At 31.6% G+C, this 26005-nt stretch overlaps 3 protein-coding genes across 3 annotated transcripts; all 3 read right to left on the bottom strand.

Annotated features, from left to right (window-relative positions):
* Positions 1 to 5703: 5703 nt before the first annotated feature.
* Positions 5704 to 6377, bottom strand: LOC131177423 (glycine-rich cell wall structural protein 2-like). Its single transcript, XM_058142378.1, has one exon. It carries the CDS (start codon positions 6263 to 6265, stop codon positions 5813 to 5815), a length of 453 nt encoding a protein of 150 aa, XP_057998361.1. The 5' UTR covers positions 6266 to 6377; the 3' UTR covers positions 5704 to 5812.
* Positions 6378 to 8399: 2022 nt separating this feature from the next.
* Positions 8400 to 12281, bottom strand: LOC110649525 (PAP-specific phosphatase HAL2-like). Its single transcript, XM_021804116.2, has 3 exons — positions 11631 to 12281; positions 9107 to 9794; positions 8400 to 8906 (listed from the first exon to the last, which is right to left on the bottom strand). The coding sequence occupies exons 1-3, from the start codon at positions 11998 to 12000 to the stop codon at positions 8603 to 8605; spliced, it is 1362 nt and encodes a 453-aa protein (XP_021659808.2). The 5' UTR covers positions 12001 to 12281; the 3' UTR covers positions 8400 to 8602.
* A 10686-nt stretch (positions 12282 to 22967) lies between these two features.
* LOC131177425 (uncharacterized) lies at positions 22968 to 24659 on the bottom strand. The gene has a single exon (XM_058142382.1). The coding sequence runs from the start codon at positions 24657 to 24659 to the stop codon at positions 22968 to 22970; it is 1692 nt and encodes a 563-aa protein (XP_057998365.1).
* Between the last annotated feature and the right edge of the window lie 1346 nt (positions 24660 to 26005).

The raw sequence follows: 26005 nt of genomic DNA, 5'->3' as shown, positions 1-26005 counted from the left end.
TCTAGCCAATAATGAATGACTTCTACTTTTAAGTATGAATGCATGTGAAAATGTATCTGTATTGAATTCACCTTTTGCCCTTTCACTACAAGGCCAAGTTGGATTACTTGTCAATTCTAATGTCACCAAATTGATTGATCTTTGGCTGTTAAAATTAAACCGATTTTTGCAAAGCATTGGGTGGAGCATCTACTGATGGATGGGTATGTTTCAATTGTGAACCTGTCATACTCAATAACATAAGATCACATAGTTTTCTTATTGGTTTGTGTCTTGAGGAAATTGGAAATGGAGCTAGTAAGAGTGATGAAATAGTTCACAAGTTAAATTTTACTTATCATGTTGATACACTTGCTCTTGTCAAGGGGAAATTTTAGAAACAAAAGAAACGGATTTGTGGAAAATCAAATCGCGAATCTTGTGGTAATCACTGTGATGTTGAGTTTTATTGCTATGATTTCAAGTTGGGTTCCTATAAGATTATACTTCTTAAAAAGGATGAGTATAAGAAATGGAAAAGATAAAGAAATGAAATTGAAGTTCCATCATTGGAGGGAGAATGCATGATTGATGTTTGTAAGAAAGCTTTGAAGAAAATTTCCAACATAACGAAATTAGAATTTGAAAGGAAAGCTAGTTCAGAAAATGCCTAGTGCCAATTCAATCTTAGCATTCAAGTGCATATTCAAACTTAGCATTAAAGGTGCTTATAAAGAAGATCTTTCTTTTGATCGTGGTACTTTTTCACATTCATTCTTGGAATGATTTCAAAGGAAAGGGTGATGTTGTGACTAAGAATAATTGAAGGAAGGTGAGCTGTGGAGCTGAGATGAGTTAAATAGAAATTAGTTGAATCATTAGTTGTAATAGAAAATGAAGGGGAAATTGTATAAAAAGGTACAAATACAAGATACATTGTATTGTTACATTCATTGATTGAGTACAACACAATTATCTTCTTCTTCTTATCTCAACTTTACCTTCTGTTCTTCTTCTACTTCTTTTTTTCCTTTTCCTCTATTCTTATGCTTAATTGTGGCTCTGCCACAACACCTTCCAATCAAGTGGAGGGCTCCACCTCCTTGTCCCCTCCATTAAACCAAGGTCCTAAAGCATTAGGAGGTTTTTGAGGGAATAGGGCGAAGCAGATTGTCCACTGCTGGTTCTTTCTCAATAAATAGGGCTGTGCAGTTTTGAGTTTAAACTAAAAAATCAAATTGATCTGAACTAACTTGGTTCAATTTTTTTTTTTTTAGATAAATTTTATTTTCAGTTCAGTTCGGTTTTTTAACAAAAACCCAAAGAAACAAAAACGACCGAAGTTTTCAACCTCTTACCATTTGGCCATTTGTTCCCTACTCCCTTAGATCCCTTCTCCCTTAGGGTATGTTTGGATGGAATGAGGAAATGGTAAGTAATGGAAAGGTAAAAAATAAAAAAGAAAGTACAAGGGAAAGAAGGTTACAGTAACAAAATTTTCATGTTTAGGAAAAGATAAATTAATGAGAATGTAAAAAGAGATAATATATATTTTTTATATTTGAAAAAAGGTGAAAGAAGAGTAAATTTAAGGGTTATTTAAATGAAGTTTTGTTATAACTCTTACTTTCCCCTTCTTACCTTCTTAAACCTCCTTCTCTTACTATCAGTCCCATTTAAGGGTGTGCAAAGAAATCAACAAACTGATCATCTTAACCAACTTGAATAAATTTAAACCAAAATTAAGAGTTTTATATATTTAAATTTGGTTATAGTTTGAAAATAATTATAAACCAAATTTTCAGTTCGATTTTCAGGCAGAAAGGTCAAATATAGTAAAATCTTATAAATTAGGATCAATTCATTCAATATTTCCTTTTTTAGAGGATAAATTTCTACATTTAAATTATGTGTCAGATATATTAATACCTTACTCCATCCATCTAGCGAAAAATGGTTCAAATCCAGAGTTAAAAAAGCATTATCTCGCTGAAAGGTTCTATACATCTATCCTTTTTCAACATTCCAAGCCGCCATTCTTTTTCTGTTCGTTTGCATGCGGGTTTCGAAAATTACAGTATATTTGATATATTTATTTTGTTGATTATTGACTGTGAGGTTGTTTCTACTGCTGGATCTGTTGTATACTGCTGGGTTTTTCTTCTTTTTTCTTGGCCTAATTGAAAATTTAAGATACTTGTTGATTGTTTGTATTGTGGAATCTGTAATATAGTAATAGCATGAAAAATTTTTGCAACCTCATTTGGACATTTGGGTATTGTACTGCGCAATTTGTAGATGGGCATTGTTCGTATTGTGCATCTGGGTTTTGCCAATTGCTATAAAAATTGTTAGAACTGCTGTTTTTTGTTTTGGTTTCTAGTTTCTGCCTTTAGATTTTGTTTTCGATCTGGAGATTGAATGAAAACCAATGAACCGAATCCCACTATCAAGAACGACAATCGAGTGTTTCCCTAAGGAATGCCCAAAATCTGTTCGATTAGACAGCCCAAAAAAGAAGTGTTCAAAGCCCCTATTGTGGGAAGCCACAGGGTCAGGGTAAGGGTCCAACCTGTTTCGTTCATTCCACCTGTCCATTGCCTGGGTAACAGCCCAGAAATTTGGCCCACTTCCTGCGCAGCCATGCCAGCCCGCTATTCCCTTCCTGCAACGGCGCATTTTTGTTATCTGAACCTGACTCTTTTATTTTTTATGATCCGTCTTTCGTTAACATTCAATAAATAGAAATCATCTCTCTTCCTTTATCACATTACTGCTTAGGCTAAAAAAAATTATTGAAACCTTGAAAAATTAATTCACTTGAACATGGCTAGTACAGGGGTATTATTGACTTAGAAATTATGTTTTCTTTATGGTTCAATCATTCAATGTAAAAAATTATGTCATGCCCACTCAAAACTTCGACTTGAATTAAAGAATATTTAATATGAATTATATATAATTAAAACAAATGATTTAAGTAATTACTCTGCACTGTAATATTACTGATTTGGGAACCCCTTTAAACTTCAGAACTCGTTGGGGTAAATAATAATAATAATTATTATTAATAATAGGAAAAATTAATATTTAATCATTGTATTTTAATAAAATTAACTAATTAGTCTTTGTTTTTGAAAAATATACTTTTTAGTTTCTTTATTTTATTTTTGTTAAACTACTTAATTCATCCATTAATTTTTTTATTAGTCGATAGATTTTAATACTAATTAAATTACTATTTAGTTACTCTTCTATTTTAATAAAATTAATCCATATATTTTGAAAAATACTCATATTTAGTTTCTTTATGTTAATAAAATTAATTAGTTAATCTTTGTGTTTTAAGAAATACAATATTTTGAAAAAATATATTTTTAAATGAAGATGAAAATTTTACTTTGTGTGTGGAGACTAAATCTGAATTTTTATTTTCTTTTAAACTGTTCAAATATTTTCATTGAATTCCTTGAGTATTATTTTTGTATTTTTTTCTAGGGAAAAAAATTTTTCCTAGATAGCCTTGATTACGGAGAGATTTAAAATAATTAATTAACTTTTTTATATAGACAACTTATACTATTTTTTTATTAAAATATGAAAAACATGGACAAAATGAGGGGAGAAGGGTATGGGTGTAGTAGGGAATAAACATGAGGAGAAAAATAGGGAGGGTAGGAAAGAAATAAAGAGGAGATGATCAAAATAATTTGGATATATTAAAATAATATGAGGGATTAATACTTAGTGAAACTAAATTACAAGAACTAATTAGTATATTTTTTAAAATATAGAGGTTAACTAATTAATTTTATTAAAATAAATTAACTAAATAGTTACTTAATTGGCTTTAAAATATATTGACTAATGAAAAATTGATGAATAGACTAAACAGTTTAATGAAAGTAAAATATATAAATTAAATAGTATATTTTTTAAAATATAAATATTAAGTAATTATTCGTAAAAAATTATAATTTTTAGGAATTAATTTGTAAAATATAAAGACTTATTCGTAAATAATTATAATATTTAAAGATCATTAGTAAAAATATAAGAGTTTATACATAAATAATTATAATATTTAGAGATTAGTTAATAAAATATAAGATTTTATTCGTAAATAATTATAATATATATAGTGATAATTTGTAAAAATATAAAGCTTATTAATAAATAATTATAATATTTAGGTATTAATTTAAAAATTTTATTACCTTATTGATAAATAATTATAATACTTAGAGATTAGTTTATAAAATTATAAGGCTGTACTGTAAATTTAATATATATATATAGTTTATAAAATTATAAGGCTGTACTGTAAATTTAATATATATATATATATATATATATATGTATGCAGTGATTAATATATAGGTTTTATTAAATTTTAAGACCTTAATTATTTCATATTAAAAAAATATTAATTAACATTTTATTATAGTTTATTTTAAATTAATTATAATTTTAATGATAAGATTAATTTATAAATTTGTTAAAAATAAAAGAATGAAACTATGATATTAAATTATAATTTACCCAGTACTTCAATTTACTCACCGATCGAGAGCAGCAATTAGTAGTCTGATAAACTTAAAAATAAATTTTGTTATTCAAAAGCTTCTAAAAGACTACCCACTAAATAATTCATTTTTATTAAATAATTCATTTTTATAGTGCTTTTAGATAGGAAAATTTTACAAAAATTTACCCATTTTTTGTTTTGATAAAATGTGGCCTTTTATTATTTCATTTTCGATGGGGATTCTTTTTATAAAAATAATAATTTACATAGAATATAAAATAATTATGTAAATAGAAATAATTTTTTTAAAAAAAATTTTTAAAAAATAAATATGCACATAAGAGTCTATGAAGAATTTTTAATATTTTTAATTATTTCTTCATTAATACTTTCAAATATTCATAGATTATAAATATTTTATTATATATTATATATAGAGAGAGAACATAAGTTAATTTATTTTTTTATTTATATTTTTATATATATTTTTTCATTTATATAATAAAAATTTAAAATAATATATTTTCTATCAAATATATGTTAGAGAATTGTAGATTATATTTATTAAATAAAAGTAAAAATATGATAAAAAAAAATAAAATCAAGTAAAATATGCTAGTTCAAAATTAGTCCAAAATTTATTGAGAGATTGGAATTAAACTTAGGCTAAAAAACTCGAAATAAATTGGGCATGGGCTTAGACCCAACATCAACAAAATTATTATATTTTAAGGAGATATCACTGCTTAGGCTAAAATAAAAATGATTGAAATTCTTATGTATAGTCTTATTAAATATTTTTTTTTAACTTGAGAAATTACTTCACATGAACATAGCTTAAAGGGAATCAAAAACAGTCATGATATTGGCTTACAAATTAATTGATTATGTTTTCTGTATGGTTCAACTATTAATTTAAGAAAACAAAAATTATGTCTTGCCCACTCAAAACTTGGACTTGAAAGTTGAATTAAAGATGGTAAACTGTTGTTAGTGCCTGTCTGCCAGACACCTCTGCCTTCTTTTGAACAGCAACACTTGCATATATACCACACAAAAACTAATCAAACTTGTGAGCGACAGATTAAGCTTAGCACAGTGATCATTTATTTTCATAATATATATGTATAGATCCAAAATATATGTGTCTTTCAACCAAGATCAGACAAGGGGAAAGGAAAATATCTGAAAACCAGTAGCTCAAATGAGTTATTTTATATATATGAATACGCATCATGACATACAATACATAGCAGAAAGTATCACCGGCTAGGGCCTGCCACCATCCAACGCCTTCCTCTTTCTCTAACAATAGGCAATACACTTCTTCTTACAGTCAATGGTGCACCCACCACCGCCGCCACCAGCTCCATATCCCTTCCCTGACTGGCTATAGGAGGTGAAACACTTGGCAGGACATGTAAGCTTTTTCCTGTAACAAGGACCCCGTTCTTTGCACACCACGGTAGGGCTAATAATACCGCCTTTTGAGTACCCTCCATTTGGACCTCCAAACCCAGCTCCATATCCGCCACCAACAACCCCATTTCCCCATCCTTTTCCAAGCCCGGGTATACCAAACCCGGATCCAGGCCCAAAGAATCCGCCTATTCCAGCATCATTTCCACCAGCTTTGTTCCTTGGATTGGTGGGCTTGCCTTTTGATGAGTTGGGATCAGGTCTGCTTGCAGTGGAGAGCAATCCTGTTCCTGAGATAAGCAAAGTAGCCAAGAGAAGGAAGCAAGTGAAGGTCTTCATTTGTCTGAGAGGTTGATGAAGATGAAGATGAAGACGAAGATGAAGAAAGGAAATGGTGCAAATGTTGAGGAATATTTAAAGGTAAAAAGACGTATTTATGGAGTGAGGGTTGGAGGGCAGTTGGGCCTGGGAGGGGCCTTTTGAATACAGAGTAGGTTGGAGGCAATTATGGCACTTATTTGTGGTTTCTTGTGTACAATACAGCGTACATTTGACAAATAAACTTTGGTGTACGTGGCTTTGATCTAAACTGCTCAATCTCACGAGCCAAATGGGTAAAAAAAAAAAAATTGAAAATTGATGAGATAAAGATTTGCCCACTTGGATTATATATTCATCCATCATCACAACTAGCATGGTAACTATGAAAGTGTCCTGCCTTTAAAGGGTTGAAATAAAAAGTAGTCATGGCTAGAGTGAGCATTATAGTTTTGGCTTATATAAATGGCTTTATGCTTTGAGACGTAGAAAGTGGAGAATGGAGAAAGGCAGCAAGTGGAAGTGGGCATGGATTAATATAATGTTTAGTGTGTAGTGCTCCACTAGGGATTTGATTTTGATTTTATTGAAATTTCAACTTTTCTATGCCAGTGATCTGAATGGTTTGAAGAACAGCATCTAATCTCCACGTAGGAGATGTAAGGATGAGATAGTAGCACACCTCCACAGGAGAGCATAGAGGTTTGTTACTTTTACTCTCTCTACCAAAACAGGTTCAGACCTCCAATTTTCAACTAATCAAGTACTGACCCGTCCACTGTCAGCAATAAAGGAAGAGATTTATGGGTATTATTTTATTTTGCTCTCATTTTGTAGCCGCAGCATAAATGTGCCCCAACCTCCAATCTGCAACATCATTATAAAGATTAGTACTTCAGTCGGCAGTAGCTGAGTTATTTAGTATTTGTCTTATTCCACATCCATTTGTTATAAGAAAATTGCCCGAGTTAGTTTTTAAAATCGAGTTAAGCTTTGTTTATTTTTTGTTTTAATGCCTATTTTTATTTTGATATTAAGCTACTTGCAAACGTTCAAATGTTTATTTCTATGCGTGAAGAGAGTAAGATATGAAGATGTTGAAGGGTTTATATAATTTAGGTTTAAGTGTAATTAGATTAACCATTTTAAGTAATTTTAGATTAAGTGAGGTTTTTATCTTTCATCTTAAACAGATCTTTGACTAGGACATTGCAATTTCAAAGTCAAAAGCTGGCCTGGATTTAATTAAACACTAGTTTTGACTTGTTTCTCCATTGCTGAAAATGGAAGCACAGCTGTGTGTACATTAATTCTTACAAGCCACAACTTGGAAAATTATATCAGCATGCTTATGCCTCAGGCAACTGCTGTCCCATCCTTCACAGTTGGCCTATAATTAAGAGCATTGCTACTTGCCAAACCTGTCAAATGTCCCTAGCCCATGTCTTTAGTTTTTGGATCACTTCTAGAATAATAATATCACCTAACCTTTACTAAAGAATAAGAAAACATTCAAGAATTAAGTGATAGTGATTAGTTTGTTTCAATGTCTTTCTTGCCCACAAAGCTGCATAGCATGTTAGACTTATATCCTTTCAATCAGCCCTACCCTTTTGCCTTAATTACAGTTTTTGTTACCCAAAAGCTAACAACTAACTGTTACATATAGGTTTCATGAACAGAGAAACAACTAGGCAAACCCAGCCAACCCAAACCCCACAAAATTAATTGTCGTTTGCAAGTAGCAATGGTACAAAATTCAATTTTTAGGATATGAAAATTAATTGACCCATTACCTTCTTTAATACTAATTTGACCAAATGCTTGCTGCCGGTGGTTTCCATGATTAAATAATTTTCCTTTCTTTAGTTGAACAGCTATCTACCATTCTGATATTTTAAGTCAAACCCATATTGATAGCCCTTTTACAGGTCCAATACTTCAGGGTTTTCTGTTCATGGTTTGAGATGAGATTGCAGGCCCCCATCTAAATCCTTCAATTGGTTGAACATTTCTACTTGTTTGTTGATCTCCATGGAGAACAACATTGTTACTAGTTATCAAGACTTGGGTCCATGAACCCATTTGTATTCTAAAAATTTTTCTGTGAATGGTTCAGAGTTCATATGAACTCATCCTTATGAGAACTGTAATCTTGCATACTATTTTCTGCAGCATTGAATTGCAACTTTTAAGCTTTACAATAGAGGTTTTTTGCTATACATAATTTAAACCTCACAAGTCTTGCTGCTTCTCTACGAACAAGAAATAAGAGAGCAAAATGATTATTATTCCCTAGTCCCTACCCTGCCTTACAAGTAACTTGTTCGTTCTTATTATTGTCAAACAACGAAAACCTTACAGACTAGAGGAGTTCCAGCTAGCATCAACAGCCTTGATAATCTTGTCATGTAATTTGGCCCCAGCACAAGCAATTATGCCTCGATCAAGACCTTCTAAGTACATGCCCTTTGAGAAGTCCAATGGACGCCCTCCAGCATCAGTAACCACACCACCTGCCTCTTCTATGATGACAACACCAGCTGCATGATCCCAAATCTTCTCCTTGTAGCCAGCCCTTGCAAACTTCATAAAAACCTCTGCATCTCCTCGAGCTATAGCTGCATACTTCACCATGCTGTACACACGTAGTGGTTGCATTCTGCAGTTAAAGAAAAATATATGACACATGAGCTCTTTTACTCAACTGAGTAGCATGCCCTTCATCTATAAGTTTTCTGTTGATATATTTAACAATATTTTCATTGTCCTACTGAATTAATCTTTCCTTCTTATGGCAATCATAACATGAGCTTTTAGCTTTAAATTGCATCCAAGAGGAGGAATAGAAAATGAATTCACCTGAGCCCCACACTGTGAGCTAGTCCTGCTGTGAAGGAATGGCTTGAATTTGCCTTTTCAACTGGTTCACAAAAGGTAGCCAGTGCTGGATTGTCGATGGAGGATACTTGAACTGGCCTTGCGGAGTTTGGCCACACTAGCTTCTTTTGTCCCTGGAGTAGGGGTTGCATCCAAGCCTCTCCACTTCCTTTCCTCGTATAAATCACACAGCCTTTGTCCCAAGATTCAGATGTTGGTGGGGTTAACTTAGATATAATTCTATGATAGCGGTGGTGATAATTTAACCATTCTTTCCTCATTGGATAGTTAGGGCAACCAAGAACCCCAAGCACAACCTCTCCATCTTCTATCAATGCTAAAGCTACAGCATATTGATCTCCACGCACGAAACCCAACGTACCATCAACAGGATCAAGGGCCCAAAATCTTCCAGTAGGACCCCCAGTTGAGTTGCAATGACTGATGGCTTCAAGAACCTCTGCTGTGGTGAGAAACATTTGTGGAGCTTTAAGACCAAAGCGGGGTGCTTCAGACAGGCATTCATTCACAGTTTGCACTACAGCTTCTAACAGGCCAGCCTTATCAGCCTTGGAGAGGGTTCGAACATCTTCCTCAGCAACTATTGAGACATTCCTATTCCCTAGGGACTCAGATAGTATCCAGCTGACAGTGGCTTGGACGCTCCAATCTGTTTACATGGTGTAATCAAGAGAATTGGCTAACTAGGATGCAATACTGTAATCTGTGGTATACTACATCAGAATATAGAAACTCTCCAGATATTGAAATTGTCAAAAGGTAAACTAAGTTTGAATAGTAGTGCAGAGTGGACAAATTTCTCAGAAACCTTCATTTATAACCATAACATGCAAGACTATTCAGTAATGCCTAAAAATAAATCATCAATGGTGGTAAATGATAAGATGAAGAAAACTATCCAAAGTTTCAATCATTATTCCTTGCAACCGAAAACAATAAAATCATCCAGGGAATTTGAAAGAATTTCAAGAACAAAGGTTATAATATCATTTTCCTTTCAAAAGCAATTGAATATTTTTTTGATAGGTTATCAAACAATACACAATAACAAAAGCATGTTAGGAGTGGTTTTTTTTGTCTTGGAAGGAAGCTAAAGTGGCTCTTCTGAGCAATACAGAGACTTTGATAATGTGAAAGAAGAGAGACACAAATAAAAATGTTTCCATAAGGAAAAACCAAATAAGAAGCATACAATGACCAAGAAAAGGAAGTCTTCAATCTGCAAGATCGGGATGGTGTTTTCTAGTGTCATTACATGAAGGAGAAGTACAGAGTTCCATTGAACTAGAATTTGTTTTCATATAACACAAAGACAATTTACTAGTATTTTGCAGAGGAAAGACGACCAGAAAAGACAAGGAGATGATTTTTTTATTGTTGCTAATTAGATTGGTTCATGTGCATACTATGTCTTCCATTGTTTTTGCAGTAAGGCAGACTGCATTTTCTGAAGAGAGTAAATATACATTTGCTGTAAGATATTCACTTGTTAAGTAGTTTAATTCCAGCATTATTTATTGATGTAACCAAGTACAATCTTATGCAATTCAGTAACCAGGGTATATGATTATATCATGGTATGCTCCATTGACGTTTATTTAGTGATGAATGGAAATTCTCTAGCAATGGCAACTAAGAAGCAAGAAAGCATTTCTATCTGCACAGAAGATCAGATTATTGCCAGAACATGTATAAACTTTTATGCATAATTTAAGAAAAACTGAGACTTGGACTTACAGGTCTAATACAATGTTTATCCCCTTTTCATTTGCCTAGTTTATATGAATCCTTTCTTTTTTCTCCCAATAGGCAGTTAATAAGCTGAAACAGATGCTCAAGTTCTTACTTTCATTTCTTACGTTGATAGTTGTGGCCTGGCAGTTTCATAATCTTGGAAAAGTTCTGGATTTATGAGTAAAAATGAATTCAACGACATTAACATTAATTCTGTCATATCAATCTGCTATATACTTGCAGGTCTTTAATAAAAGTCTCAGTTGCCAACTTCTTTATCCAAGACAGCAAATAGATGTCATATTTCCATTCATAAGTGGATGAAGATGTCTTCATTTTAGCAGTAACAAGGACTGTCTGGCACATTACTCCTCACCCATTATAATTGCGACAGCTATAGTCCCCCCACCAAAATTAAAAAGAAAACGATAAAGGAATAGCATATATTCTAAGGGTCACTTTCATCATCGGCCGCAAATGTCTATTCCTATCAAAATTGTAAAATTGAGGTAACCATATTAACAGAGATTAATGATGGCTAATTGAACAACATTCTCAAGAAAAAACAAGAAGAATCGAACGATAATGAAACATTAAGTCCCATTTTAAACCCAACCCAAATTATCAACTCTCAACCCTTGCAGCAAACAATACAAAATTCAAGACCAGCAGGAATCGAATAAAAGAAGAAACACAAATAGCAAGAACCCATTACAAAACAAAGAGAAAAAAAATCAAGATGATGGTATACCTGCTACAGTGACAAGTGAATTATCGTCCTTGGCTTGGACCTGACTGTTGGCTTTAGAAATCATACTGTCCTGCACTTTCTGGCAAAGAGAACATGCCATCTGCACAGCTCTGACAGCAATATCCATTTCTTTGGAGTATTTTTCAGGTTGTGGAGATGAAAGATCCAAGCTTTTTAGGTCCTCCATTATTGAAGAAGTAAAACTTTGGTTTAACTGGGAAAGAGAGACAATTTGGAGAGAGCTGTTTTGGTAAGTTCTTTTGCAAGGGAAAAAGCAGAAAAATTTCCCTACATAGTTGGGCGTGTAAATTCTTCCTTGTCCCAGGATATGTGGGACTTTAGCAGCCAGGCTCGAGCAATTTAAAGGCATCTCTCTGGTCTCGTGTGTTTGTATGATTATGCGTGGTCTGTGACGTTGATAAGAGGGGACTTAAACTATAGACCAAAAGAAAAGATAAGAAGAGACAAGTTGAAGAAATTGACCCATTTTAGAGCAGATAGCTCTGGCCTCTTGCCTGGACAATGAACACTGAATCCTACAATAAATGGCAATGATGGGAGCTTCTTTCTCCTATACCAAGCAGAATTTGGCAGCACACAAGCACCCCTTTTGGGCTGAATTGAAAAAAAAACCCACACAAGATTACGTGTACTTTTATACACAATGGAAATCTAGAGGGGAGGATTCAACAAGAAGGTAAGTTCTTTTCACTTTGATCGAAAATCCTTTATTTTTGTCTGTATCATAATAAAATGAGTTTAAATAATATATTACTGAGTTTGAGATGAATTTAAAATTAATAATAATTATTTCTGTTGAATTTAAATTTTATACATTAAATTAAATATCTATTATTAGATTTAATTTAAAAAATTATAAATTAAAATATAATATTATATAAATTTTATAATTTTATTTATAAAATTTGGAACTTTATATTTTTAAAATAAAAATTTAAATATTTTTCAAGCTTATTAAATTTTAAAATATAATTTTTTAATTTTAATTTTATTAATAAAAATAAGAAAATACTTAATATACAATGTTCAAACTAAATCTAGACCAATAAGCCTCCTCAATACATCTAATTTAGAATTCAAAATATTAAGTAAAAAAAAATCTAATAAAAAAAATATTACCTTGAAAGATCAGAGACTCAAATCAAACAGTGAAAATAGCATGAAATATAGTTGCTCAAATTTTAAAATATAATTAATAATAAAAAAATGTTTTTATATAAATTAATTAATATATGCAATAATATTAATTAAATTTATTTAAATAATAATAATAATAAAATAGATTTAGATAACTTAAATTTTACTGACATCCAACACATTTTCATGGCTATTCTGCTTGAATTGTCCAATTATTTACATCACAAGAGTCATTATGAGTTCATCAGTACGTTTACAACATGTGATTTCACCAATACGTTATGTATGAGTTCATCAATATATAGTAAGTGAAGATGAAGTTTGGTGTTCTGCTAAAATTTGCCCTTTGATCATTTGAAAGACACGAGTTTTACAAATTGATCGCATTCCCACTTCTACTTCCTATTATTATTAATTGCAAAAAATAGACCTTTTTGGATGTAGCGTCATGGCTCTTTTGAACCATTAATTTATTCATTAAATAAAAATAAAAATTAAATTAAAAATTAAATAAATATCACATTAAAATTTTATTCATTAATGTAAATAATTAAGGGATAACTGTAAAAAAAAATTTACTTTTTAAAATTTTATAATTTTATCTCATACTATTAAAATTATTAATTAAACTCTGAACTTTTTAATCTTTGTCAATTCTACTGCTGTATTGTTAAGAGTCTGTTTAGATGAGGGTGAGAGAGAGGTAAATAAAGATAAAGAGGGATAAGTAATTATTTTACCAATGTTTGGAGAAAGGCGAGTTAATTTTAATTTTAATTTTTTTTACACCCCAAATTAGGGTATAAGGAGGGAGAAATGATAGTTATGAATATTTAAATTTATTCCTCCTTCACCTCTTTCCAAACATAGAAAATATACATTATTTCTTCTTACCTTTTCATTAATTTACTTCTTCTCAATACATGAGATTTTTTTTTTATTGTAACTCTCATTACCTTTATCTTTCCTTACTCTTTCTTACCCTTTCGTTACTTACCCTTTCCTCACCCCATCCAAACATACCCTAAAAAAACTGTTATTTCACTAACAGAAACACTACGTAAGATGCCACATAAGTATGACCTAATTGCAATTAACATAGAAGAAAAAGATATATTTTTAAAAGAAAGGAAAAAAATTGTTTAATTTAATGTAAGTACTTTATATTAATATATATTTCATAAATTACACTTAAATAGTTCTTTACTATTGACATATGAAATAAAGATATGAGATTAAGATATTTGAAGAGATTAGGAACATGTATTTTTTAGTAGAAATATATTATTTCAGTATATTAATATAAAAAGTATTTCATATTATTGAAGTTTCATTCTTATGTGGCACTTATATGTCATATTTGTTAGTGAAATAACAGTTTTCTTAACTTCTTTGATAGAATTGGTAAGAGTTAGAAAGTTTAGAGTTTAATTGATAATTTTTATAGTATAAGGTAGAATCGTAAAAATTTAAAAAATATATGGTTTTTTTAATGGTTATCCCAATAATTAATTAATTTATTAAAAAAAATAATTATAGCAATAATAGAAATGTCTTATATTTTTATATGGAAAAGAATTATACATATTATATTTCTAAACATCTAAAATTTGAAATATATACACTTTAAAAACTTCATATTTCAATTTCTTATTATAAAATTTACAATAAATTTTAGGTCTAAAACATTTTAAATTAAAACACAAGCTTTATTCTATGAAATTTTAAATTTTAATTAAATTTTAAATATTAAATTATCAAAAAAAAAAAAAATCTTATGGGTTCTTATCATCAATATCACCTCACAGTGTAGAGGTGCAAATATCATATCATCTCTCCAACTTGCAATGTGGATCAATGCCTCTTGCATTGGATACACACCAAGTGGTTCAAAAGTCGAGGCATTTCAATTTTCACATATAGTACTCTTCTCTCTGCGTGAGAAATTGAAGGAAAAATCATGATCAATCAGACTCTGGAATTGATAGATATTGTAGTTTGATAACCAAGACGTCAAGCAAGAGAGAAACTTCTTGAATGTGAATGGCAATACCCACTTAAGGTGAGATTGTGCCGTGCACTGCCTGCTTTAGTAGAAAAATGATGAATTTGTGAGATCAGATGCTTTCAGATTTGGCGTTTAATAAAAATAAAAATGTGAAAAATGATTCATAAAATCGATTAATGTCGTTGTTATGGTGCGGCATTGGATGCTGTCTGCAATGGGCAGGCTGAGAAATTCTATCAGGAAAACTGTTTGAGCCATGTGGGTGGTAGTATTGGAGATAAGGACTCTACAAGACTTCGATAAAGTTCTGCTATCCAAATCGTGTCACCATTATAAGATCCTTTGACAAGAGAGATGTGCTATGTGAATTAAAAACTTGGATTTAATCAGGGCTTGGCTTTGTTCAGCAATTCCTCAGCATGACATAATGAAAGATTTGCTCTACTTATTTGCCTTCTAACTTAAGCAAAATTCAGCCAATTTTTTGCCAAAGAAAAATATTAGTCTTTTAATTTGTAATTAAGTTTTTATTTTATATATTTTTTAATTGTTTAAAAATTAAAGTGTAGTTGTTAAATCTAGCTTAGAGCTTAACTCAGTTGAGGGATCAAATCTATGGGTTACTAATTGAACTAACGAATATTATTCAATTAATGAATTATTAAAAAAAATAAATTAAATATTACACCTCTTCTATTAATAAATAAATTTAAATGAATTTTTATTTTTCAAATTAAACTTTGAAGACATTTATATATATACTAGTTTTTTAATGACACGTGTGTTGCACGTGCATCTTATCTTTATTAATATATTTTTATATTAGAATTTTTTATTTAAAAATTTATTTTTAATTTATTTAAATTTATGATCTAATTGTAAAAATAATAAATAATAATAAAATTTAAATAATTAATTAAAACCAACTAACAATGAAAAATGTTACTCCAAAAACTATATATTAATAAATCATATTTAATAAAAAAATATAGAGTTTATAAAAAAAAACATAAAAATAATATATAACACTTTCTTTTGAAACACATAAAATATAATACTTAAAAAAATCTATTGAATTAAGAATCTCAATAAATATAATAAGACAAAATGTGATTATATAAATAGAAATTATATATAGAGAATTTTAAAAATACAACATGTGGTTAATCGTTTGATTATTTAAGAAATAAAATTTTTATTAAATTAATATCATGAAAATTTATGTTGTTATGTTATCTTTTTATCAATTACAATAATGCTAATATATATATATATTTTATTTTAATAGTGTTATTGTCATGTTATTATCCTATTAAATGGTATATAGATAATATGATGGTATAAAATTTTAAGACATTAATTTGATAAAATAAAAGTTTTGTTAATCTAGTGATAAAATTCTAAATATCACATGATGCATTTTTAAAATTATGTCTACCTAAAAATTATTTTATATATATAAAAAAGTTAATATAAATGTCAGAAAATTATAAATTAGTAGTAGAAAAAGAAATTTAAAAGTTTTACAATAAAAATTATGTATAATAATTATTAAAAATTTATATATGAATATATAACTAAAATTTTTAATTATTTAAATTTATTAAATTTTATTATTTTATTTATTTAATTCTATATTTTTATTATCAATGTTGTATACGGTAATAGACCCAAGTACCAATTTTTTAAAAATATTGCTTTTCCTTTTTATTTTAAAAAATAAATATTAAATATAAGGTTTTACAAATTTTATATTTATTTGAATTATTATAAATTTTAATTTTAGTGACATTTTTTTTAGTTTGTCTCTAAAAATTTCTCTCAAAATTTAGGAATAATTATTTTATCTAATTAATTAATATTTAAAATTAGCTTTAACATCGATTATGAAAATAGATTAAATATTAAGAAAAAAATCTAATTTTTATGGTATAAAATTTATCTCTATTTATTTATTCTCATAGAGTTAAAATTTTTAATTATTATTTATTATAATAATTATAATTTATTATTTTAAACAAAAATTATTTTAAAAATATATCTTAAACTCTCAAATCTCAAATTTAGTTTTCCTATGGCACTTTAACTCTTTAATTCCAAATCATAAATTAAATTCTCTAAAAATTAAGGTTTTAATTGACAACTAAAAATATATTATAATAAATGTTGATTATGACTTATGGGGAAGTTATTCCTAATTATTTAAAGTTAATAAAATATATGTGTTAGCATAATTACAGCAATTAGCATAATTATAGGAAATTTGTGTAGCATAATTACAGTAATTAGCATGATTATAGGAGATTTGTATAGTATAATTATAGCACTTATTATTCTTGACCAAATTAGTTCATATTCTCATGTATAAATAGATGTAATATATCTCAGAATAAGACATGCATAAATACACAATCATTCCCTTCATTACTTGTATTCTTTCTTCTAACATGGTATCAGAGCCGTAAAGCTTTTATTTCTAGTTTCTGGAGTCTCTCTTTTCTCTCTACAACCTGTTCTGGTTCATTCTTTCATTCCTATTATTATACCATTTTTTTTTCTCCTCATCTTGTTATCAATGGAGAAATCTGATATTTCAAAACCTATTGCAACAGTTCTGACTGGTTCCAACTATAATCTTTGGGTTCAAGGAATGAAAAGTTTTTTGATAGGTCGCAAGCTTTGGCGTATTGTTACCAGAGATATCACTACGCTAAAAAGAGAGAACGATGGAACTGATGCAAAATTTGCTGACCGTCTTGAGGATTGGGATAGTAAAAATCATCGATCATCACCGTTTCGCAATACCTCCTCGCCCATCCACATCCAATTTGCTAATTATGACTCGCAAAAGAAATAAGGGATTTTTCGGCTAATCGATATCGCATCACCGGACTTGCCCACTATTATCGGTTGTGGACTACTCTTCATAATCAAACAAGAAGCAAGTCCATCTCGTGAATGATTTTCTTGCCCAGGTCCAACCCATTTGGAATCAAATATCTCAGGCAAAAATCAGTGACTATTATATTCATCTCATTCAAGTTCTAATGTCTCTTCAATCGTAATATGAGGCCGCTCGAGCCCTCGCTACATCGAAATCCACTCCCATAATTGGATACCGCTATTTAAGAGATTATTTTTGAAGAGACTCGTCTCGTTTGGATAAAACTCCTCAATTTGAAGTCGCTCTTGCAACTACTCGATCCTCACATCGTAAATCGCAATCAACTCGTAAGAATTGTAATCAAATTGGTCATGCTTTTGCGTATTGTCCTTCTATAGAATGCAGATATTGTTATGGTTACGATCATATTCTTGAACATTGTCCCACACGCCCTCCAAGACCAAAAGGAGGGCATTCTAAATTCAAGAATGTCTCAAAGCCTGGATCTTCCTCTGTCACTGCTGTTGTTGCTACTGAGGGCTCTACTGCCATCACCATGAGTGATCTTGAGGCACTATTCAAACAGGTTATCTCTTCTAATTCTCCTGATGCCATGTCTGCCACTCCGGGTAATTCTTATTGGCTTTTTGACTCTGCATGTTGTAATCATATAACCACTAATCTTAAATTCTTGTCTTCTGCAAAACCTGTATCTTCCTTACCACCAATCCATACTGCTAATGGTACTAAAATGAACATCACACATACTGGTCATGTGTCTACCTCAATTCTTCATCTCCCTGACACCTATTATATCCCTAATTTGGCACTCAATCTTATTTCTATTGGTCAATTGTGTGAAAAAGGACTAAATGTTATTTTTTCTCACCATGGTGTCTTGGGGAGAAACTGAAGTAAAGAAGAATCTCAACAGGATCCACAAACGGGACAGATTCTTGGGGAGGGTCGCAGAGTGGGTCGATTATTTGAGCTTACATCTTTACATCTTCCTCAGAGATTTGTGTCTGCAGCTACAATCCCTAATTCCTCCATTCACCAATGGCATCTTCATCTTGGTCATGCCTCTGCCAGTAAAATTCAACCTTTAATTTCTCATGGATTATTAGGATCTACTAAGTTTGAGTCATTTAATTGTTTAAATTGTCAGCTTGCAAAACAACCTGCATTATCTTTTTCTCATAATAATACTACTTCAGACACTCCTTTTGGTTTAATTCATTCTGACATTTGGGGTCCTTCTCCTATTTCTTTAATAAATGATTTTCGTTATTTTGTGATATTTATTGATGATTATTCTCGGTTTACTTGAATATATTTTTTGAAACATCAATCTGAGTTATCACAAATTTACATCACATTTGCAAAAATGATTAAAGTTCAGTTCTCTTGTGACATTAAAATTCTCCGAACAGACAATGCCATGGAATATCGAGATTCTTCTTTACTTCAGTTTCTTAGTCAACAAGGCACCATTATTCAACGTTCTTGTCCTCACACCTCTCAACAGAATGGGCGAGCCGAACGCAAGAATCGCCATATTCTAGATTCTGTATGTACTCTTCTTCTTTCTGCCTCATGTCCAGAAAAATTTTGGGGAGAAGCAGCTTTTCATGCTGTTTATATTATTAATCGTCTTCCTACCTTGGTTCTTCATAATTTATCTCATTTTGAAAAGTTGTTTGGACAACCTCCTAACTATTCCATCCTTAAACCTTTTGGATGTGTTTCTTTTGTTCTTTTACAACCTCATGAACATGCCAAATTAGAACCCCATGCTCGTCTATGTTGTTTTCTTGGTTATGGCATTGAACACAAAGGGTATCATTGTTGGGATCCTGTTTCTAATAAGTTACGCATCTCTCGTCATGTTACCTTTTGGGACAATACTATGTTCTCTTCTTTTTCCAAATTTCATCACTCTCTCAATACTGACTCTCTATTTTTCACTGACTCCTCCAATGAGTTGTTTCCAATTCCTGATCCAGGTGATTGTGATGTGCTCAATATTAGCCCAACTACACCTGCCCCTGTTAAATCGGCACTAGTTGTTGATCCAGTACCTGCGCCTGCATCTCCTCCTAGCACTACTCTTCGTCGTTCTATCCGTGTAAGAGAAACTCCTCATTATCTTTCTGATTTTCACTGTTACTCTACTATTAGAACCCTTCATGAGCCTCGTTCTTATCGTGAGGCAAGTACTGACCCTCTTTTGCAGCAAGCTATGACCGATTTAACTTGGGCTTTAGAGAAAACTCATACTTGGGATTTAGTTGATCTTCCACCAAACAAGACCCCTATTGGTTGCAAATGGATTTACAAAATCAAGACCCGTTCTGATGGAACTATTGAATGCTACAAAGCTCGCTTAGTAGCCAAAGGGTACACTCAAGAGTATGGTATCGACTATGAAGAAACTTTTGCTCTAGTGGCCCGATTAACATCTATTCGCAGTCTTTTAGCTATTGCTGCAGTTCGTAAATGAAAACTTTTCCAGATGGATGTCAAAAATGCTTTTCTTTATGGTGATTTAACAGAAAAGGTTCATATGCATCCTCCTCCTGGTTATCATTCTCCTCATAAGGTTTGCAAACTTCGGCGAGCCTTATATGGATTAAAATAAGCTCCCAGGGCCTGGTTTGTCAAATTTAGTTCCACTCTTGCTCAACTTGGTTTTCTCTCTAGTCCACATGATTCTGCATTATTCACTCGCCGAACTGACAGTGGTATTGTTCTTCTGTTGCTTTATGTTGATGATATGATAATAACAGGAGATGATTCATCTGGTATTTTAGAGTTAAACATTATCTCAATCAACATTTTGAAATGAAAGACCTGGGTTCTCTCAGCTATTTTTTGGGTCTTGAAGTTTCTCAAAATTCTGATGGCTATTATCTATCTCAAGCCAAGTATGCATCCGACTTACTTTCTCGAGCAGGCATCACTGATAGCAAAACAGTATCAACCCCATTGGAGCTCAATTGCAAACTTACGCCTCTTGATGGCACTCCTCTTGATGATCCTACTTTATATCGACAGCTTGTCAGGAGTCTTGTGTTGTCCCGAAGAAAGTGACCAAGAGGGGGGTGAATTGGACACTTTAGATAATTTTTCAGTCCTTGCTCAAGACTTAATGAAAAATTGAGGCTTTGCACTTCTATGTATATGTATAACTCTGTTCCTAGGATGTAATTTAAGTAATCAATCAAGTTATGCACAAATACTAGCTCATACACAAAATAATTACTTGATATCAAGTGTATTTTCTCACATATAATTCAGAGTTTGCAATATTATCTCAATAAAACAAATTCTCAACACATTTAATATATAATCAGAAAATCAAAGTGCTGAAAATTAAAGAGTTAAAGAAAAAAAAAAATCAAACACAATGTTTATAGTGGTTCAGCTCTCTTGGCCTACATCCACTCTTCCCAAAGTCCCACTTTGAGAGTCACTCCACTATTTGATCTTTTCAACAGGCAAGATTCAAAGCCTTTACAATATCAACAAGCTTCCCAGGTGCTTGAGGACCTTTACAACTTTTTTGCTTCCCACAAAAGACCACAAGCTTCACAAGGTGCTTGAAAACCTCCCACAAGCTTCACAAGGTGCTTGAAAACCTTCCACAAGTGTGTCCTCACACTTACACAACCTTAAATAGGTTTTGGTGTAGAAGAAATCACTCTCAATAACTCTCAAATACAGAATTTAATGCTAGAAGATTGAGAGAGAAGATTTGCCACTCAAGCTCAAGAGTAATTGAATGAAAGCTTAAAAAATACCACAATAAATTCACTATGAATAAGAGCACTTTCATTAGTTAGAATTGTAGTAAATGATACCTTTTATTGCCAAAAACGTCTGCTGGAGAGTGTGTCCAACGGCTCTTTAATTTTCAAAAAACTAGCCGTTATTGCTTAGAAAGTCGTGCAGCAGAGTTGAGTCAGGTCAGGTCATAAAAATAGTTAACTAAAATTTTCACCGGTTAACTAGTTTTGTAAGATAGAGAATTTTAGACATCAAAACTAGTTAACTAATTTTTGCAATGGGTTAACTAATTTCGCTACTGCCTGACTTCAAAATTGAAAATTTGAGTTTTTAAGGAAAGGTTGTAAAAATTATTTTGACCATTCAAAAACCTTAGGAATGATATAAAAACAATTTTTAAACCCTTGAATCTAAAAACAAAATTGATTTTAGGTCTCAAATGGCATAAATTCTCCAATCTTGTACAATGGACCTAAGAACTTAATTTCTATCATATTTCTTCATGGACTTTGATTCGTCTTGTGTTATACAAGATGATAAACTCCTTTTATATCAGCCATGTCAATAGAATAGTTCTTCCATCAATGTCTTTGTATATCATGACCTATAAAATCACTTCAAATACTTATGCACAAAAGGTTAATGTATATTTCATTAAGTTTTATTATCATCAAAATCAAGCTCATTTTAGCTTACAGGGCCTACAATCTCCCCCTTTTTGATGATGTCAAAACTTAATGAATCTATGAAGATCATAAAAATTCAATTGTATAACTATCTACATATGTAATGTATGCAAGAACTTGCTTTTAGATAAGCTCCCCCTATATGTATGCACATAATCATTAAGAATGTTGAGAAGCTATAAAATAGGTCCCCCTAAATCTGATATTCAAAGCATCTTGAAGATAATAACATGTTAAGCAATTTCCAAGATTAATTCATCCAAGATCAATTCAATCATCATACATAAGATATATCAACCATAAGTCAATCATAAAGGATCATCAACATATCTTCAATAACTTTCCAAAATAAGTCCAAAATATCTACATCAGACTGTGAACCATATAACCACTGATCAAAATTAGTTAACTAAAAATGTACCCAGTTAACTAAAAACATTCTGTCAATTAAAAAATTTCCTTATCTTCTCCAGATTTCTCCCCCTTTTTGACATCAACAAAAGGATAGGCTCTCTCCTATTTTCAAAAAGACACAACTTTGAAAGTCATAAAGCATATTTCAAAAAAAAATCTCAAGATTTTTCTTTGTTGCTAAGAATTCTGCCACTTCTCCTAAGGTGAGTGGGATCAACAAGTTTGGCTTGTTTCTTCTTCTTTGGGGGTTCTTTTTCAGTTATGGGTACTTGGATTTTTGGAGGAATGGGTAGAACTGATTTTCTGGCTTGTGTTTTGGTTCTTCTAGGTCCGTATTGCATGGGTAAAGAGATGGTTGATTCAGGTACTAGTTGAGAGGCAGTAGGAACAATGTTTGGTTACTCAGAGGATGGGTCTTGTGACTGCTCTTCCTTTTTCTCTTCTTGTCTTGAACCATTTACGCCTTCACTTTTTCCATTGTCACTGCTGTTGTTGCTTTTAGTATGAGATGAGGAGGATTCTATTGATTTCTCTCTGTCAGATTCTTGTTCTTCTTCTGATTCCTCTTCTACAGATTTTTCCTTCTCATCATTTTTCTCTACTTCTTCAACCTCAGCTATCTTACTTTCTGCTTGTACCTTTTCAACAGCTTCTACATGCTCCTCTTCTTTGTCTTCCACTTCAGAAATTTTTACTTCACTTGGTCCAGCAGCCTTTGCATTGCTAGGACCAGCAGTACCCTGTGGGTAGCTTCCAAAATCTCCAAACTTTCCAAAAGATTCACCAAACAGCATTTGAGCCATCTTCTTCATGAACCATTCTTGTCTATCCAATCTATTAATCAACATATCCATCTTTGCATTGTGTTTAGCCATAATTCCCTTCTGCAATTCATGAGATTTTTCTAAAATACTCAAGGTCAGTCCACTCATTTCTTTGATTTCCTTCATCATGTCCAGATTTGCTTTACTGATTTTCACAAAATCTGACATTTTCAGCTTCATTTTCTCTTTCTTCTCAGAGCTTTCCCCTTCATCTATCTTAGAACTCTTTTCTTTCAACTTGCTTAATGGGATGTCCGATTCTATTTCAGAATCTGATTCTGATTCAGATTCAATCTCAATCTCAGTCTCTTCTTCTTGCTTTTTGTCTTCTTTCTTACTCCTTTTTCTACCATCATCAGCCTTGAATATCTCCTTAATGGGGATAGGATTGCTAAACTTCTTTTCTTTGCTCAAATCAACTCCCATAGCTTGAAATATAAGAGTCAAAGGCATAGCATATGGCAACCTTCTATGCTTACTAGACTTAGCAATCACTTTAAAAATCAAAAATGGCAAATTAAATATGATTTTGTTAACCAAGTGCCACATAATGCATAAGTCAAGGCTATTTGCATATGAGTGACTACCACTCCTAGGATTGAGCAAATATCGAATGAAGGATTGTAGAATCCTAAAATTTTGAGGCACTAAACTGATATTGGTCATTTCATTTTCAGGTGTACCCTCCGGAAAAATTGATAATTGAAATGCCTTCTCATCATATCCATCAAGCTTCCTAGAATCTTTGAAGGTTCCAATCCTATTTCCATCATTTGGTAGGTTTAAAACAGAGGCTAAGAAATCAACATCAATAATCTGACTTTTCTTCTTAACTCTCACACTAAAACTTTCTCCTTTAACAACTTCTTTCATACTTCCATAAAATTCTTGAATCAAATAAGGATAATAATATTCATTCAACTCAGAAAATTCCATCCAGCCTTGAAAAGTAAATAATTCTTCAAATTCATAAGGCAAGTCAGAAAATGAATCACATTTAATGTACCTTGGCTCAAAAATATTTTGTTGCACAAAAAGTTTCGAAGCAGGGGCCTTTTCCATTTTCTTCTTTTTCGCAGAGGGCTCTGACCCAGCAATACCTTTTCCCTTTCTTTTTCTTGCTCGTTCTGCCACTGTCTCTGTTTCGTCATTACTGTTCTCAACTTCAGTTCCTTCTTCTCTTTCTTTTTCGGAACTAGCAGCAGCTTTCATAGCATCACCCATGAATTTTCGAGGTTTGGTAGACACTTGTTTTACCCTTGCCATCGATTCTTGAAAAATTTCAGTGAGAAGTAACGGGTTGAGAAGGAACGGGATTTTACCGTTTAGGGATTTTGAGAAGGAAAATTGGGGATTTCTGGTTTTGAGAGAAATTTGAGGTTTCTAAGAGAGTGGAGAATCAACTTGCAGCAGAGAAATGAGGGAGTTTTAGATTGATTGAAGTGATATGCAGCAGTTATAAAAAAATTTTTCAAATTTTGAAATTGTGTATAATTTTTCATGGAGAACCGGGAATCCCTTTTTGCCAAAACCCAATTTTACCCTTTGAAGACATAAAAAGAGCATAACTATGGTCAGGGGTATATTTGTCAAAATAGATTACAAAGAGAGTGAAAATACCCGTTAGAAATAAAGTAATTTTAAATCAGGCGCGTTTTGTCACATGTATACAGAGACAAAATTAGTTAACTAATTTTGAAACCCAGTTGGCCAAATATTATACAGGTATAAAACTAGACAACTGTAGTGAGAAAGTAGTTAACTAAAAACACATGTACGCAGAATATAGTACTAACAACATATTTAACCAATTTATGCACCAAATTCATATCAAATGCAATAAATATCATTCAATAGCTTCACTCATGCCAAGTTCTCTTCTAATCCTACAAAAGTTTTCCTCATTTAGTGGTTTTGTAAAAATATCTGCAAGTTGTTGTTCTGTAGGAACAAACTCTAACTTAATGTCACTATTTTGAACATGATCTCTAATAAAGTGATGTCTAATTTCTATGTGCTTTGATCTAGAGTGTTGGACTAGATTTTTAGTTAGGTTGATGGCACTAGTATTATCACACCTTATAGGAACATGATCAACCTTTATACCAAAATCTTCTAATTGTTGCTTCATCCATAGAATTTGAGCAACACAACTTCCTGCAACAATATATTCTGCTTCAGCAGTAGAAAGAGCTACAGAAGTTTGTTTCTTACTATGCCAAGACACTAAAGCATGACCTAGAAATTGGCAAGTACCCGAAGTACTCTTTCTATCCAATCTACTTCCAGCAAAGTCAGAATCACTATATCCAACTAGATCAAATGTGTCGCATTTAGGATACCATAAACCAATTGAGTGTGTGCCAATAAGGTATTTGAAAATCCTTTTGACAGCAATTAAATGAGATTCCTTAGGACATGATTGAAACCGAGCACACAAACACACACTAAAATGAATGTCAAGTCTAGATGCAGTTAAATATAAAAGTGAGCCAATCATGCCTCTAAATAGCTTTTGATCAACATCTTTACCTTTTTCATCCTTTTCCAACTTGACGGTGGAGCTCATAGGAGTTCCAATACTCTTCAAATCATCCATCTTGAATTTCTTT

This window comes from Hevea brasiliensis, unplaced genomic scaffold (assembly GCF_030052815.1).
Source record: "Hevea brasiliensis isolate MT/VB/25A 57/8 unplaced genomic scaffold, ASM3005281v1 Scaf467, whole genome shotgun sequence".
Classification (NCBI taxonomy): Eukaryota; Viridiplantae; Streptophyta; class Magnoliopsida; order Malpighiales; family Euphorbiaceae; genus Hevea; species Hevea brasiliensis.
This window is presented reverse-complemented; position numbering and strand designations above follow the sequence as displayed.